This window comes from Trichechus manatus, unplaced genomic scaffold (genome assembly GCF_000243295.1).
Source record: "Trichechus manatus latirostris isolate Lorelei unplaced genomic scaffold, TriManLat1.0 scaffold00120, whole genome shotgun sequence".
In the NCBI taxonomy this organism is placed as follows: domain Eukaryota; kingdom Metazoa; phylum Chordata; class Mammalia; order Sirenia; family Trichechidae; genus Trichechus; species Trichechus manatus.
In genome coordinates, this window is record NW_004444056.1 from 1,107,140 (window position 1) to 1,125,608 (window position 18,469).

An 18,469-nucleotide genomic window follows, 5' to 3' on the forward strand; every position below is an offset into this window, starting at 1 on the left:
GGGGGTGCAGAAGGATGGTGGGTGGGAAAGCGTATATCGCTGTTTACCGGTTGTTCTGTCTCATGCTGGAAACTCTGTGGAGCTGCTTTTTCGTACTCCCTATTTGTTGGTCTCTGATAGGAGTCCAAGATGGCAGATCCGTGCTACATTAGCTGATGGGGGACCTCTCCATGTATGTCTCCTTGCTCACTGTTGTCTGTCAGTTTCTTATTCCATTTGGTGCTTGGCTGAGTTCTTTACCTCTTCATGTGATGCTTAGGATTTCAGGATTGCTGTTTTCTCTGTTTGGCTTAGTTTTTCGGATCTTAGCTGTGGAGAGACGGCATGGTGCTTCTGCCTAGAGCGCCATGTTGCCGGAAGTCCTATCTTCAACATTATTTTGTTTCAAATTGGAACAAACCATGAGATCATCTATATATTGCAGTAGCACTGATCCATGTTTAAATTGAAATGGAACCAAATCTGAATGCAATACTTGTGAAAAATAAGTTGGGCTTTCAGTAAACCCTTGTGGGAGAATTCTCCACATGTATTGTCGATTTTTCCAGGTGAAGGCAAATAAATGTTGACTATCCTGGTGACTAGGGATACTAAAGACAGCACTACAGAGATCTACAACTATAAAGCATACAGCATTGGTTGGTACCTGGGCTAAGAGTAAATGAGGATTAGGAACTACAGGGAATCTAGATATTGTAATCTTATTTATGGCCCTTAAATCTTGTACAAATCTCCACCCTCTATTATTTGTTTTTTTTTTTTTTTACTGGAAAAATAGGAGTGTTGCAAGGACTAGTGCATGGTATAATTAGATCTTGCCGAGGGAAATCTTGGATAATAGGTTGTAACCCTGCTCTGGCTTCAGGCTTTAGTGGATACTGAGCTATTCTAGGCAAAGGTTTAGAAGTATCTGTTAGCACCTGAATAGGTTCAGCTGTCAAGACTTTTCCTATATCTGTGGATATCTTTGTCCAAAGTTCAGTGGGAATTTGCTCTAATTCTTTTTGTCCCCCCAAATCTGTTTTGTAGTTTCTTCTACTTCCATTAACCCTTGAATAAAACACAGGGTTTCTTCTATTTTTCTCTCAGTAATTGAATCATCTAAAGTAGAAAAGTTCAATAGAATTTCTCCACTATCAGTAAACTGTACATGGCGTCGCCATTTAGATAATAAATCTCGCCCTAATAGATTAGCAGGGGTATCATTGCTGAAAAGAAACAGATGTAAATTGTCAGTGGGTCCTAAAGATATTCGTACCGGTTCTGAATGAGGCAAAATTTGTTCTTCATTTGAAACTCCCATGATTTTAGAAGTTTTGTTGCTCCAAGGGAGGGGGTTTCATAAACACGTGGGATTTATTGCTGACACGGTGGCCCCAGTGTCAGTCAGGAAGGTACAAGGCTCCCCATTTACTTGGAGTGTTGTCTCTCCCTGACTGTTGAGAGGAACCATGGCGAAAACCCCTAAATCTTCGGAGCACCGTCATTGTGGCAGTAATGGAGGTGCTGAGAGAGTAACCCTCTGCTTATTCCTAAGTCTTAAACAATTCCTCTTAAAGTGACCAGGCTTCTTTCAGTAGTTACAAGTTAGCTCGTTTTTGAGCTTATCTCTTTGAAGCTGTCCCTTGGCCAGGATTCCATCAGTACTGCCTTTACTTTGTAGCTGATATAACTGCGAAGCCATCAACTTCTTTTTCTGCTCTCTAGTTTTTAACTCTCTCTATATTTATCTTCTTCAGTTTGAGCCAATTTGTAATCCACTGTAGCCAATTCTGAAGGATTTACATTTTCCCAGTTTAAATGGTGTCTTTTTACCAAAGCTGCTAATTCATGCAATAGGCCCCCTAAAAACATAGAGTTGAATATAGGCCGATGTTCTTTTATAATTGCCTTTAAACCTGAATGTTCTTTAAATAATTTGGAGAAACGATCCATAAAAGCATATATGTTTTCTCCCTTTCCTTGTTTACAAGCCTGGATTTTTGCCTAGTCAACCTTTTTTGAAAAAACTTTTGGAAACGCATTTATGAATTCCTTAACCAAACCCTGAACTTCGTCTCTCGGTTCTTTCCCTGTAACCCCTGATTTCGAGATTAAACTTGCCTCTGGGTCCTTCCACTTAGCTTCAGCCATTCATCTAGCTGCTTCTGAACTACCTGGTTTATAGGTACTAGTCAAGATAATAAATTGATGTAAAAATTTCTGAGGATTTTCACGAGGGTCAGGAAAGTCTTTTACGATTGCTCTGAGTTCAGATTTGGACCAGGGGTTTACTGTTACTTCCACTGGTCCACCTGCTAATTTAGGCTGTCTTAACTACCAAAGGCATTAATGGAGACTGTCATGGATTGAATTGTGTCTTCCAAAAAATGTGTGTAGCAGCTTGGCTAGGTTATGATTCCCAGTATTGTATGATTGTGTAATCTGATGTGATTTCCTTATGTGTTGTAAACTCTTATCATTATGATGAGGTTAGATGTGATCTCCTTATGTGTTGTAAATTCTATCACTGTGATGAGGTTATGCTTATGAGGTTTACAAGGTTAGATAGTGTCTTGATCTCTTTTGAGATATAAAAGAGAGAAGCGAGCAGAGACACATGGGAACCTCACATCACCAAGAAAGCAGTGCCGGGAACAGAGATTCCTGCACTGAGATGCTCCTAGACCAAAGGAAGACTGATGCATCACAAGGACTTTCCTCCAGAGCCGACAGAGAGAGAAAGCCTTCTCCTGGAGCCGATGCCCTGAATTTGAGCTTGTAGCCTACCGGACTATGAGAGAATAAATTTCTCTTGTTAAAAGCCATCTACTCGTGGTATTTCTGTTAGAGCAGCATTAGATGACTAAGAGACAGAGACTCAATTTTCAGTGAATCACTGGAATGAAAAGGTAATTTGGCTAAAAAAGAGCTAGAAGTCAAATCAGGATATAAAGAAGTAGGTTTTTCTTTTTCCCTATTTTCTTCCTCTGAGTCTTTTCCATCTTCTTTAATACCCATAGGAGTTCTATTCCTTAAGGAATCAAGTAACACTACCTGACCTTTCTCCAATGTCAAGATCTGTTTTGATTGCTTAGCAGTGTTTTCCTGAACTGAAGCAAAAGTATTCACTTGTTGCCTTCTCGAGGATTCAAAACACCAATTAAAAAGTATTTCCCACTGATTCTGCTATATTTTTGATCCTCTTGCTTCTAATTTGCCTTTCAAAAAGATTAATCTGGCCAGTTCAAAAGTCCCCCATTTAGGCCATTGTAACGAATCCTTTTCTTTTGTTAAATTATGCCATTTTTCTAAATACCTTGCCGACTGAGGGCCAGAATTCTTTAGCATATAAGCAGCAGGTGTGCCGGATGGTGGGCAGTCAGTTTTACTTTTCTCTTGCTTATTTCTCATTTTAAATTTGGAAAGGGGGAAATGAGAGATTTCAGAACAGAGCACCATTTTCCAGGTTTTCTCTGAGCCACAGAAAAGAAACCTAACGAGGAATGCGCGGGGTTTGGACAGTGATTTGCTTAGACCAGTGCGTACCTCCGTTGCATGAGATTTTTTTTGCGGGTGTCAGGCAGCCTAGTGCTCTAGCCTGTCTCGTGACCACCTTATCCTGTCATGGGAGACTTTAACGGTCATGATGAGCGCTGGTGACTGCCCTAATGACTTCTACTGGTCAACCCATGCCCAAATTTCTTGCAGCTTATAGTGGCTCAAAGCTCTTTGAGGATAGAATTACCTCTTTAATGTTTCAAACGCCTGAATCCAGGCCTAAACTGCAGTTCACTTAAAGAGTTACTAAATGTCACTGTTAACCAAATGATCAAGCAAAAATCTAAGATTCTCCTTAATCAATCATCAACCGGTTTTTGAAACAAATGTGCTGAACAAAACTTAAGAAAACATGAGAAAGAGAACAACAAAGAATAAGCAAAGGTTCGTTTTCTGAGAGCACTCACGCCGTCAGTGTCAAAGGGACATGGAGTGGGAACACATGGGTCCGGAAGATAGGACCTCTCTTTGCCAGCTTTTGCTCCACATTCCAGGTCTCCTTGAGGTTGACTGGATTCGTAGCTTCAGAGATCCTTGATGACTGCGCCATTAACTGTTGTAGGGGAAAAACATCATAAAGTTTAGTAAAGCAAAAAGAAAGTTTTATTCGGCATGTATTCAAAAGGACAAAAGTGGGAAGCGGACATGCATGCTGCCGGAGCTAGAATGTCTGCCCGAATCTGAGGAAGGTTACAGGATCATCAGTATACATCAACATCACAAAATGGGTAGAATCCTTGAAAGCATCACCTTTTCCCAGATTGGCTAGAAATTGTGATCTTATGTTTTGAATCATCTTTCTTAACAATCGTTGGTACAGGTTTCAGTAATGACAGTCAGGAGGGTCTTCATTGGTCCAACAAATTTCTGTTCACTAAATGCTAGTAGAAGAAGACAAAAAGTGGGAAGTCTGTGTTCTGTTTGATTGCCCTTTTGTGAAAACTTCCTTAGGATAATTACTGAGATTGTCCCATCTATTGTCTATCTCAGGGCCCAGTTGATGCGTCTTCGTGAGTCTATGAGGGCCCAGCCCCAGCTGGGTCACGTTTCTCCATGCTCAGGGTCAGGGAGTAATGATTCCAAATATTATTTTCTAAATCACCATGTAGCCAAGAGACCAAAGAAAGACCCCAGAACCAGTGATCGGGACATATGGTTTATTTGAGGAACTTACAGAACAGTCCAGGCTGGCAGCTGGACCAGAGTAGCACTCTGCAACCACCTAGCAAGGGACGCAAGCTTATATACAGCTTCAGCTGGGGCTAAGGCTTATTTGTTTTTCTTCCAAGTCCCTGGACAGCCATGACTTCCCATTAGGAGGAGATGCATATAGCTGAATAGTATTACCCTACAACTTGATTAGATATGCTAGAAGGGAAACTAGGATTAGCTGGAAAGAAACACAGACTGTTGGTTTGAATGCAGTAGCTCTGTGCATATGTGAGCCACAGCTGAACCCTTTGGGAGTCAGGAAATTTGCATTTGAAAAGACATACTGAACCACCTAGAACTGCTGAGGGAATGGGAGATTTGCATTTGAAGAAAGGACCTGCAGGGAAAAAAAGCAGAAGTGTTTTGCTTTTTGAATCTTGAGTAAGGGGTTTGCCACTGGATGTGTTAGTGCCCATCAGAAGGAACCCCTTCCAGAACTCGAAGTTAATGGGAGCAGGAGATTAGACAGTTCGGTATGCTCTCTTGTGGTGACCACCTGGGTCCACTTATGAGTGGAAGTGGGGCAAGTGCAGCAATGAAGAGATAGGCTGAGTCCACAGGGACTAGGGATTAGAGAGAGGAACAGCTGGCTAGTCAGAAGTAAAGGGAGTTGTGTGGACTCCTTAAGTTTATAAGTGGAACCTGTTGACCTAGCCCAAGGGGGCTAGGGATGAGAGAGTGTGAAGGGCTGTCTGAAGTGCCAGGAGGTGTATGTGAACTCTGGAGCCTAAGGCTGTTACTCATTGTCACCTAGCTTAGATGGCTAGGGATGAGCTGACCAGAACCTGACCAAATGAAGAGAGAGATGTTTAGCACCGTGAGCTATCATAGATTGCTGCAATTTGATGGCTTGCTCTGGAATGGACTTTGCTTATGGATGCACATGCTCAAAGTTCCAACTGGAACAGAAGATTCTTCAAGACCAAGGAACATACTTGTCTCTTCGACTGGAGTACAGTGGCTGAACTTGAAGTCCCTTAAAGGTTTTACTATGCTGATACTTTGTGAGACTCAGAGCAAGGGAATAATCTTCTCTCAGTTAAATTTTATCAGACACCAGAAAGGGTGAAGCTGAGATGACTTTTGGAGAACCTGACCCAATCAGATGGACACCTACAGCAGACTTGAATGGCTGGTACCTGAGTGACCTCACCCTTAGAACTCATTTGCCTGACTGAAAAACTAATTGTTAATGACTGTTTTGGACTGGTAAAATGATTGGAAGTCAGAAGTCATCCTTCAAGTATGAAAGAACCATGGCTAGAAAAGCCAGGGGGTGGCCTGCAGTGTGATGGATCACTTTTATGTGGACTTTCTTGCTATGGTCTTGTAACTGCCACTCAAATGATTCGGCAGGACTGTGCAAATTGTGGCCCGGCAAGAGCACTGGTTAGTTTTGCCATCCTGCTAGGCTTAAAAGAGAGCCAGTTCCAGAGCAGAGAGAGGATCTCACCACCACCGTGGAAGAACAGCCAAGAGCAGAGCACATCCTTTGAACCCGGCATCCCTGTGCTGAGAAACTCCTGGAACCAGGAGACACAGGAAAAAAGCTGTAACGTGAAGACAGAGAGAAGCGGTGACAGAGAAACAGCAGCAGGACAGACCGGCAGGAGATGGCGCAGTGGGCTCCCTGGCCCACAGAGCAAGAAAGCTGAGCTCCTTTGGGCCAAGGCTTACTGGTGGAGTAGGGTACCTCTGGTCACTTATTGGAAGAGCTAAAAACGTTTTGTAACACTCTCCTGAGCAGTGCAGAGGCCAAGGGCCAGGGAGAGGCTTGCCTGCAAGCACTGCTGGGAAGAGGCTGTCCTGATGGAAGAACTGTATCCTGAGCATTCCTCAGCCTGAACTGTAACCTGTAGAGCCCATAATCGTGAGTATTATCTGTGAATTCTGTATGGCCATTGTAGTGAATTATTGAACCTAGCAGAGAAGTAGAGAGTGCTGTGGGAGGGACAGTTGGTGTCAGAATTGGTAAAGATGGCAGAGAGAGGAGGCATCTCTGACCTCCGCCTCATGGGAATCAGCCTTGGGCTATTGATCTTGGTGAAGTTAGAGGAGGTCAGACACGGCCCCAACGCCATTTTTACAAAAGGAAAAGAGCCACTAGATCATCTCTGTGGGTGCATTTGATAAAATCCAATACCCTTTGTTGATGAAAACCTAAAGAAGATTGAAATAGAAGGGAAATTCCTCAGTATGATTCAGGGTATATATGAAAAACCAACAGCCAACGTTATACTTAATGAGAAAGACTGAGAGCTTTCCCATTGAAATCAGGAACAAGACAAGGGTGCCCACTCTCACCACTGTCAATCAATATTGTAGTAGAAGTCCTAGCCAGAGCCATAAGATAGGAAGAAGAAATTAGGTATTCAGATTGGAACAGAAGAAGTAAAATTACCTCTGTTTGCAGATGATATGATCCTATATATAGAAAATCCCAAAGAATGCATAAGAAAACTTCTAGAGCTAACAGGAATTTAGCAAAGTTACGGGTACAAGATCAACAAACAAAAATCACTTGGGTTTCTTCAGAGACTTTGTCAGCCTGAGACCAGAAGATGTAGATGGTGCCCAGCTACCACCAGTGACCACCCTGACAGGGAACACAACAGAGAGTCCCTAATGGAGCAGGAGAAAGGTGGGGTGCAGAACTCAAATTCTAGTAAAAAGACCAGACTTAATGGTCTGACTGAGACTGGAGGACCCCAGAAAGCATGGCCCCCGGGGCTCTCTGTCAGCCCAGAACTAAATTTCCGAGGCCAACTCTTCAAACAAAGATTGGACTGGACTGTGGGACATAAAATGATAGTCGTGAAGAGTGTGCTTCTTAGCTCCAAGTAGATACGTGAGACTAAACAGGCAGCTTCTGTCTGGAGATGAGATGAGAAGGCAGAGAGGGTTAGGAGCTGGTTGAATGGACGTGGAAAATCAGAGGTAGAAAGGAGGAGTGTGCTGTCACAGTATAGGGAGAGCAATTAGGGTCACATAACAATGTATGTATAAATTTTTGCATAAGAGACTAACTTGAAATGTAAACTTTCATTTAAACTACAGCAATAAACAAAAAGAAAAAAAAATCACTTGGGTTTCTATACACCAGCAATGAAAAATTTCAAAAGGAAATTAAGGAAACACTTCCATTTACAATACCATCTAAGAGAATAAAATACCTAGGAATAAATCTAACCAGGGACGTGAAGGAAAACTATAAAACACTGCTGGAACAGATTAAAGAAGACTTAAATAAATGGAAAGATTGGAAGGCCTAATATTGTTAAGATGTCAGTACTACCCAATGCGATCTATAGAGTCAACATAATCCTGATCAGAATTCCAACAAACTTTACAGAAATAGAAAAACCTATCTTCAGCTTTATGGGCAACAGCAAGAGACCCCAAATAGCTAAACAATATTGAGAGAGAACAAAGTAGGAAGTCTCACACTTTCTCATTTTAAAACATAGTATACAGCTACAGTAATCAAATCAGCTTGGTACTGGGTATAACAATAGACACATAGACCAATGGAATAGAATTGAGTGTCCAGAAATAAACCCACACGTCTGTGGTCTACTGATTTTTGACAAGCGTACTAAGTCCATTCAATGGAGAAAGAAGAGTCTCTTCAGTAAATGGTGCTAGGAAAAATTGGATTTCCACATGCAGAAAAATGAAACAGGATCCATGCCACAAACCATACACAATAACAAAATCAAAATAGGTTAAGGGCCTAAATGTGCAAGCTAAAACCATAGAATTTTTAGAAGAACAAGCAGGAGCAATTCTGTCAGGCCTAGCTTTCAGCAGTGAATTATCTAATATAATAACAAAAGCACAAACAGTAAAAAAAAAACAAAATAAATGGGACCTCATAATAATTAAAAACTTTGTTTATCCAAAGACTTTACCAAAAAAATGAAAAGACACCCTACTGACTGGGAGAATATCTTTGGAAACCATATATCTGACAAGAATCTAATAACTAAAATATATATAAAACTTCGACAGCTTAACAACAAAAAGGCAAATAACCCAGTCATAAAATGGACAAAGGACTCAAATAGACATTTCACCCAAGAGGACATTCAGGTGACCACCAAACACATGAAAAGATGCTCAGCGTCATTATCCATCAGAGAGATGCAAATCAAAACCACAGTGAGAAACCATTTCACTCCCACTAGGAGGATGGCTAAGATTAAAAAATAAAATAAAAAATGTTGGCCTGGATGTGGGGAAGCTGGAACCCTAATTCATTTCTGTTTGCTAATATTTTATCTAGTTTTTTTTTTTTTTTAGCATCTATGCATATGGCAGCAATTTTTAGTCTTATTATTTTAATATTTTTTCTTATGCCTTCTGTTTTGTATAGCCCTTTTATATTCATTTACTCCATATGTCTTTTTCTTAGCTAACAGTAAGAAATTTGGAGCGTTTTTATTTTTCTTCTGTTGGCTACCTTTAAAACTATGACCTTAATTAACCCTTATTTTTTCTTTTTTAGACCATATGTACTAAACACCCTTTGATGAGCAATGAAAAAATTAGTTGTTTCTACTTCTTCCTCCCCATCTTGATTTTAGTTAATTTGATTAATTGCCTTTATATATACATATACACACACACACATAAATACATATATATAGTAGGTGCCCTAGTGGCGCAGTGGTGAAAGTGCATGACTGCTAACCGAAAGGTCGCTGGTTTGAAACAGCCAGCAGCTCCAAGGAAGAAAGATGTGGCGATCTGTTTCATTAGAGATTTATAGCTTGGAAACCCTATGGGGTTGCTATGAGTCAATATCGACTCAATGGCAGTGGTTGTGTGTGTGTGTGTGTATACGTGTGTGTGTGTGTATAATTTATAATCTTTACATGGTATTTTTGGCTCTGGTTACAAAAGATAAGTAAATCAGTATATGTACACTGTTTCCTGGGTAATTAGAATCATTTTTTTATAGGTGGTATTTTGCCATGATTTCCGTGTCTGGAGTCTTCTCGGTCACGTTCTCTGTGATATTTGCCTATGTAGCTGATGTCACTCAGGAGCATGAGCGAAGTACTGCTTATGGATGGGTAAGATAATAGACTTTATATTTTTTTAACCAAGCAATAATTAACATTCTATTAAAAGTTCACAGGAAAATGAGATTTAAAATAAGTGATAAATATTGATTTACATAAATGGAAACTTAAAGCAATTGAAATAAAAAGGGCCTCTATGAAAAATTAAAATAGCAAAATAGAAATTGCTGGTAATTTATTCCCTGGTGTTAGTGTTGGAAGATTGGCAGGAATGTGTGAGTTGTTAGTTGCAAAGTTTAAAAAAATATAGGTTTGATTTGTTTCTTTTTAGCTGATCTCTGGAGTAACCTAACCAGAAAACGGGTGCTAAGATAAGTCTGTGTGCACCTGATTTCAGTTGGACAGGAGTTAGAACCTCAGCTGTGTTAACCCATTGTTACAGTTATTGCTGATTGTGTGTCTTAGGCACTAGTGTGGGCCACAGTACTGTAGAAAAAGGACTACACTAATTCAGCAAATAATTACTGAATAAATAACAAAAAGTATAGGAGACTTTTTTTTTTTTTTTTACAATTGGGTATTAGTCATTTCTAACTTTCTCAGGGGTGATAATAGTATTGCAGTTATGTAGGAGAAGAAAGACCTATTAGAAGATGGCTGAAGCGGTTTAGGTCAGAGTGTCATCATCACTCTGTGAGTTCCTTTAAGGGAGAAGAGATAGTGTGTGAGCATGTGGGTGAGCATATATTGCCACATGTTCAATGTGTGAACCTGTTGGGACATGTAGATGTGCATTGTGCTCTTCTTTCAACTCTGTGTTTTAAAATGTTCACAATAAGAAAGTAGAAAAAGAAAGATGGCCTGGCTGTATTGTGGAGAATAAGTTGGAGGAGTTGGTGAATGCTAGAAACCCAGGTTACTTCTGCCTTCCCTGGGTCTTATTTTTTCTTTTAAATCTCACTGCTTGAAGTACAGTAAGTAGTCATTTAGAATGGACTGATAGATTCATGATAACTGCATAATTGAATGAATGATGGACATATAAATAAGTTACTGCTGTTGCTGTGCCACAAAACACAACAGCAATTTTTACTTTATTGACTGTAGAGATCAGTAGTTTGGAACTTCTCTTTCAACTTCCTCACTTCCCCTCTAGCTATTACTTGCTGTCCCTTCCTCCTTTACTCCTTTCCTGAATGTCTCTCATGCCAAGTCCTAAAACAGTGGCATCTTCAGAGTACTGGGGAGGAGGACAGAGAGAGAAGCAGCCCAGGCTAATAGGAAGGCTTCACGAAGACAAGATATTCAAGCTGGTCACTTAAGGGTTGGTCAGCAGAGTCAACGGTGCCAAAAGCCTCATTAATCAAACACTTGTGCAGCTTTTCTCTACACCTCGAGATACCGGTTTAGATACTGGTCTCCTTCAATTTTGTTAGATTTTTGTCTCTTACTTTTCAGCTGGAGGACCATTCACAAAAGCTGTCATGCTGAGCAGTAGAGCAATAGTAATGCGATTTCCGAGAGACAGCTCTGGAACCGGGAGTGACTGTGACCGTTAGTTACCCTCTCTATAGCTCTGTTCCTCACCTGTAGCATAGCAATTATGAGAGTGGAAAAAATTACTTAAGAGATTGGAAAATGCTTTTTAATTTTTGCTCACCTGTGTAAGGTTAAATTCCACAGAGTAGAACTGCCCCATAGGGTTCCCAAGGAGCGGCTGGTGGATTCGAACTGCTGATCTTTTGGTTAGCAGCTGAGATCTTAACCACTGCACCACCTGGGCTCCATGTAAGGTTAAGATAGTTATTAAACTTTTCTATTTGTGTTTCTTCATTTGTAAATTGAATAGTGGAGTACCGTTTCAATTTACATCCAAGAATACTATGAGAGTTAAGATAATGGCAATAGAGGGTTCTGGACAGAGCGGGAGAAAAATGTAGAACAAAATTCAAATTCACAAAAAAAAAAAAAAAAAAAAGACCAGACTTACTGGTCTGACAGAGACTGGAGGGACCACAGAGACTATGGCCCCCAAACACCCTGCTAACTCAGAACCGAAGCCACTCTACAAAGCTTACCTTTCAACCAAAGATTAGACTGGCCTATAAAACAAACAATAACATATGTGAGGAACATGCTTCTTAGTTCAGTGCAGTACAGGAGACCTAATGGGCAGCACTTTCCAGGAGACCTAATGGAAAACACTTGCCCAAAACCAAAGACGAGAAGGCAGGAAGGGCCAGGAAAACTGGACGAATGGACACAGGGAACCTGGGGTGTAAAGGGAAAGGGGGAGATTGTTGACACATTGGAGGTATTGCAACCAATGTCACAAAACAATTTGTGTAAAAATTTTTGAATGAGAAACTAATTTGCACTGTAAACTTTCACCTAAAACACAATTTAAAGAAAAACTATTATTTGGTTTTTAAAAACAGATAATGGAAGCCCTTATGAATAAATGAATGAATGATTGAACCATTTTATGCAGATACGAGGTTTTTGGTGTTATTCTAGAACCATGTAACTGTTTGATTTGGAGTGATAGGTTGTTGAATCCCACACCTGAGGACACTGCAGCAGTGCTGTCACAGAATCTAGGGACCCTCTAGCAGTGCTCCCGTAGCACGTTGGGACCCTGGAGCAGTACTCCCATAGCACCTGAGGACCCTGCAGCACTGCTCCTATAGCACCTGAGGACCCTTGCAGCAGTGCTTCTATAGCACCTGGGGACCCTGCAGCACTGCTCCTATACCACCTGGGGACCCTTAAGCAGTGTTCCCATAATGATTCATGTCATTGCAATTTCTTGCCTTGATCTTCCTCTGGAAAAACTTTTTAAGAGCAGGTGATTTTTCTTCGTATTTATCTGACATGTATTAGGTACTCAGTAAATATTTCAGTAGTTTCTGTTTCACAAATTGGAATTCCCCCTTTTTTTCTTTTTGGCAGAAATGCTGCTATTCAGTCATTGGCTTTTGTAGTATTTTTAGTATAATATTTATGTCAGACCTCTGAAGACAGCCCCAACGGTGTGTTTCCAAAAAGTCACAGCCTTGAAAACCCTGTGGAGTGGTACTCCGCACACATTGAGTCGGTATGAGTTGGAATTGACTTGATGGCAACTAATAACAACAATTTATATCAGATACACTGTATTTTAGTATTTATTTGTGTGTGGGGGGGTGATGGATGAAGGAAAAATGTCATTGGCTTACCAGTAATCATAATTATAATCCTAATGATTTTTGTAATTTCTATTAAAATCTATTAGAGGTTTAAATAACCAACCTTAAATAACCAAAAGATGTGCTTTTGGTGCTCCGTCTGCTTGTATGTTGAAGATTGCCCGTTTATGCTTTTGCCAGTTCAAATTGTATTCTAAAATAAAGTGAGCATTCCACGTGCTTACAAGAATGCAGTGTGAAGAGATTCAGTATGGCTTAAGGTTGCAGGTGTAGTTAACTGGCTCTGTGATCTCCATCTAGTGGAGGTCAGGGGGTGACAAGATGACAAATCCACAGCCCAGGGACCTCTTTAGTGAAAAAGCTTCAGTCTCTTTCTCAACAAATTCTTTTGTTCTTTTTTGTTAAACTGTGGTTTTTTTTGTCTTTCTAAGAACAAGATTTTTCCCCCTCTCAGTGCTAATAAAATGGTGTAACAGTGCAGTGTTTTTAGAAGATGAACTTAAATATTAAGCATAGCCCTTGAGTAATTTGTAGATTTTATCATCAACCCCACAGGAATTTTTTTCATATCCCTCCTTCCCACATCCTGCCTCCCCATTTCCCCAATTTAAGAAGACCAAAGATTGTATGCTATATTTATGGGAAAGGTTTTCACATTTTTTATTTCTGATAAGATCATTAGTTTTTACTCTTGTAGCTCTCAAGGCAATCTCCAGTTAGCTAATAGCTTATCAACAAATTCTTACAATTACTTTAATCTGCTGTCATTTTTAAAATTTGCATGTAACGGTTTGCTTTCGTCTTGTTTAAAGCCCGGGAAGGAGGGCCACAGATATGCACCTGTGGGACCCTGGGTGAGAATGTGCTTTCCCTTCAGGTCTCGGCCACCTTTGCAGCCAGTCTGGTCAGTAGCCCAGCCATTGGAGCCTACCTGTCTGCCAGTTATGGGGACAGCCTTGTCGTGCTGGTGGCCACAGTGGTGGCTCTTTTGGACATCTGCTTCATCTTATTGGCTGTTCCAGAATCTCTACCAGAAAAAATGAGACCTGTTTCCTGGGGAACTCAGATTTCATGGAAACAAGCAGACCCTTTTGCGGTAAATAAAAACATGTTTACTTTCCTAAATATTTTTCTAAGCCATGCAGATAAAAGAACATTTCTGCATCCTCAAGGATCCATTTCTTTTTACAGTAGAAATAGAAAATGTTTAGTTGCAAGTAAGGTATTAAGAGTCTGAGCACCAAGAAATATATAGAATTAGTATTTCTTAATCAAGCATGTTACTTAAGGGAGAAAAAATGTCCAGCGATTTTCTTGTTGAGAGTTTAGGAAAGAAGTGTGTTTTTTTTGTTTTTTTGTTTTTGCATGGTTGTGTTTTCATCCATTGTTAACAAAATAAATGAAAGTATTTGAAGTCATTACAGTCATTTTCATTTCCTTTAATTCGAAAAGGATAAATGCGTTTGGTCTGACTAAAGTTGTTGTAACTAAATTGTTAGTAGACAATCCACTTTGATCAGAGGCTTTGAACTGGTATTTTGCAGATTAAATAGATTGTTTTCTATAATCTTTTTTTGTGGAGGGTGAGGGGAGATGTTACACTAACAACTAGAAAAAGTACTGAGTGTTATCACCCACCCCCAACCTTACCTGGTTTGAAATTGTTCTTGAATATGTACAGAAAAAAACCCAGAGATTTGATTTTTGCTTTTTATCCCCCAAGTTCATCTTTTAGGAAAAACATATGTAATAAGAAAACTAACTCATATCATCATAAATTCTTTTCTAAAAAGCCCTCTCAGGGCACAGCTGGGGGCCCTCGTCTGCTGTGTCGGTGCTAGCATGTCAGACAGCGAGCAGGCGTTTTTTTGCAGGGGGAAGCCAGGAGCACCCTGGGAGCCAGGCAGGCACTCCCCCCACTTTCTTGTCATGTAGTCATCAAGTTACACACCTCTGTAAAACAGAAATGCTGTGGCTTACTTTTCAGGGCTGTTGTGAGGATTTCAGTTAACATGTATAAATTACCTAGTCTAGGATCCAGTGTGTAGTGTGGGGTCTCAATAGATGTTAGCTACTTTAGCTATTAGTAATATAAAGATACAGTTACGATGATGTAACACACACTGCAGCACTCTCCAGTCCTTAGATATTCAACAGTTGTGTGTGGAAAGAATATAAGAATTTTTTCACAGTAAAGTTGTAACATTCAAGAAGTGTTACTGATCAGAGAATCACTCTCATCACTGACCCCACATCTGGGGCATACTTACTGTCTATTAGTTTTACAGGCAAATAATTAAATATTAATATTTGAAAGAATAAAGTGAAAATTTTTTGTGTAATAAAAACTCTGTACTGATTATGGCTTTAAAGAAGTTATATTAGGAATGAGAGGGTAGTGATTTTCTTAAAAGGCTTCAAGGGAATATATATTTTTCCAGATCTGTTCATAGTCTTCAGAATGTGAACTGGTATTGTTAACAAAAATGAGCAAGTGTTTAAAAAAAAAAGAGCTGCCGTCTGAATCTATCACGTTTGAAACACAGACCTCTGAAATTAGGACTTGTGACTTCCATAGAGATAGATGGTGAGGGGTTAAAAGTTAAAGTTCACTTCCTGTTATATTTTAGTCAACTTTTGTTAACCGCCATTTTAGATTAAAACAATGAAGCCAATACCCCAGAACGTCAGTGATGTTAGCCTCTATTTACTTTTTTATGTGTTTCTCTTTCTGCTTATTGCCAGTCATTGAAGAAAGTTGGAAAAGATTCTGCTGTTTTACTAATCTGCATCACCGTGTTTCTTTCATACCTTCCTGAAGCTGGACAGTATTCAAGTTTTTTTCTCTATCTCAGGCAGGTATGTGGTAGTTGCCTAGTAGCCTTTGAACTTGAGGAAAATCAAAGATTGGAATCTATCTACAAGTATTTTGGGAAAAACAATGTAGAGAAAAATACATGTGAACTTGCTTCTAGTTATAAATGTACATGCTAACATATAATCAGTAAACCAGTTACTATTTGCCCTCAAGTCAGTTCCCACTCATGGTGACCCTGTGTGTTCCAGAGTAGAACTGTGCTCTGTAGCAGAGGATCTTTAATACAGTGTTTTAAAATATAGTGAAATGTTTTACTGTGGAAAAAAATTCTATGGAAATTATACAGAGAGAGAGAATTTGCAGAATCAAAATTAATCATAATGCTTTAATTTTTTATATTATCCATTAAATTTCACAGAGAGCTAAGGTTTATTTCAGGGATACCCCTGATCTGGGTCTGATCACAGCTGGCTTTCTGAGCTGGAAGGAATGTCATCTTGAGCAGGGAGCAATGTTCGAGTCCATAGCTCGATTGCTGTTGTAGACTTCAAGGTGGTTAGCAAACAGTAATCAAAATGATATTTTCTCTCCTCTTTTTTTTTTCCTGTTTAAAAAACACTGACTCTATTTTGTTCCCCAAAACAGGCAATTGACTTAAGACAATTAAAAGGAAAAAAAATTGCCCTTAATAACAGCTGTTCTTTCAGGTCTCTGGAATTGCTCAGACCTTAGTTGCCTTTCCATTACAGTACTGGCGTGGTCTTTTACTGATTACACCAGAAGGAAGACCTCCAGTAATGGTTTACTCCACTGTGGCAGATCAGGTCTCCTCCTTTATTTTTTAAGATATTTTAAAATGAAACTTGTTAAATTCTTATTTTGATGGCTTTCCAAAGAGTATGAGCCTATAGTATTTTATATAGTGGCATTTAAGTGAAACTTTTTTTCAAGCAGTTCTCTTTCTGTTTTGCTCACTTTTGGTGGATGGATGATCAAGACTTAGAGGAAGGAGTAGAGAGATACTGTGCATTTAATGTAGAAAATTTAGGTGGGGGGAATGGGAAAGCCCAAGGAAGACAATAAAAAAATCATATCCTTTCACACACATAAAAAACCCTTTGCTGTTGAGTTCATTCTGACTTACAGCAACCGTATAGGACAGAATAGAACTGCCCCATAGGGTTTCCAAGGAGAGGCTGGTGGATTCGAATTGCCAGCCTTGTGGTTAGCAGCCAAACTCTTAACCACTGTGCCACCAGGGTTTCTCACACACATAAAACAACTATACATATTTTATTTTTCTAGCCTTTTTTTTCCTATATATATGCTTATATTACCACTACCAGCAATTTCAACAGCAAATCAGAATCATACTATGTTATTTTGTAGTTGTGTTGCTTTTAAGAGAAGTTCACAGACGTTTTGTTTTTTGTTTTTTTTTTTTAAGTTAAAATTACACTTGATATTTGTAAATCATATATCTGATAAAGGGTATATAAAGAACTCTTACAGCTTAATAAAATGACAACCTAAGTGAAATACTGGACAAAGGATTTCTCTAAGGAAGATATACAGGTGACCAGTAAGCATACGAAAAGATGCTCCACTTTAAAAAAAAAAAACAAACCCATTACCGTGAGTCGATTCCGACTCATAGTGACCCTATAGAACAGAGTAGAACTGCCCCATAGGGTTTCCAAGGAGCGCCTGGGGAATTTGAACTGCCGACCTTTTGGTTAGCAGCCACCACTACACCACCAGGGTTTCCATTTTCAACTTAGGGAAATGCAAATCAAAACCACTGTAAAAATACCACTTCACACCCACTAGGTGGCTGTAATCAAACAAAAGGACAATAACACACGTTGGCAGGATGTGGAGAAACTGGAACCCTTATACACTGCTGGTGGGAATGTGAAATTATGCAGCTGGTGTGAGAAACAGTCTGGCAGTTCCTTAAAACATTCAACATAGAGTTACCATATGGCCAAGCAATTCAACTCCTAGATATATACCCAAGAGAAATGAAAACACTTGTCTACACAGAAACTTGTACACAAATATTCATAGCAGCAATATTCTTAATAGCCAAAAAATGGAAGCAATCCAAATATCCATCAACTGGTAAATAAACAAATGAAGTATATCCATATAATGGATATTTTTCAGCAATAAAAAAGAATGAAGTACTGATACATGCTAAAGCGTGAGTGACCCTTGAAAACATGCTAAGTGAAAGAAACCAGTCACAAGGGACCACAAATTATATGATTCCATTTATATGAAATGCCCAGAATAGACAAATCTATAGAAACAGAAAGTAGGTTAGTGGTTGCCAGGAGGTGGGAGAATGGGACTCCTAATGGGTACTTTGTTTCTTTGTGGGTAATGAAAATATTCCAAAATTGATTGTGGTGATGGTTGCCTAACTCTTTGAATATACTAAAACCAAGGCTGTTGTGAGGATTTCAGTTAGCATATGTAAATTACCTAGTCTGGTGTCCGGTGTGTAGTAGGGTCTCTATACATATTAGCTGTAATAGATATTACAATGGGTTAATTTATGGTATTTAAATTATATCTAAATAAAACTGTTTAATATATAAATATATTTACAAATACAGCCTGAGAAATAATTCTTGAATTAAAAAAAAACCCTGCTGTCGAGTTGATTCTGACTCATA

General features: G+C 39.4%; 1 protein-coding gene across 6 annotated transcripts in view; it reads left to right on the forward strand.

Moving 5' to 3' along the window:
- Positions 1 to 18,469, forward strand: part of MFSD14B (major facilitator superfamily domain containing 14B) — a 133,420-nt gene that overhangs the window by 102,109 nt on the left and 12,842 nt on the right. For all 6 annotated transcript variants that reach the window (XM_023738596.1, XM_023738597.1, XM_004384214.3 and 3 more), the window contains 3 exons: positions 9,716 to 9,830; positions 13,845 to 14,063; positions 15,713 to 15,826. In XM_023738596.1, the coding sequence (XP_023594364.1) occupies positions 9,716 to 9,830; positions 13,845 to 14,063; positions 15,713 to 15,826 (448 nt within the window). The remainder of the gene's footprint in view (positions 1 to 9,715; positions 9,831 to 13,844; positions 14,064 to 15,712; positions 15,827 to 18,469) is intronic.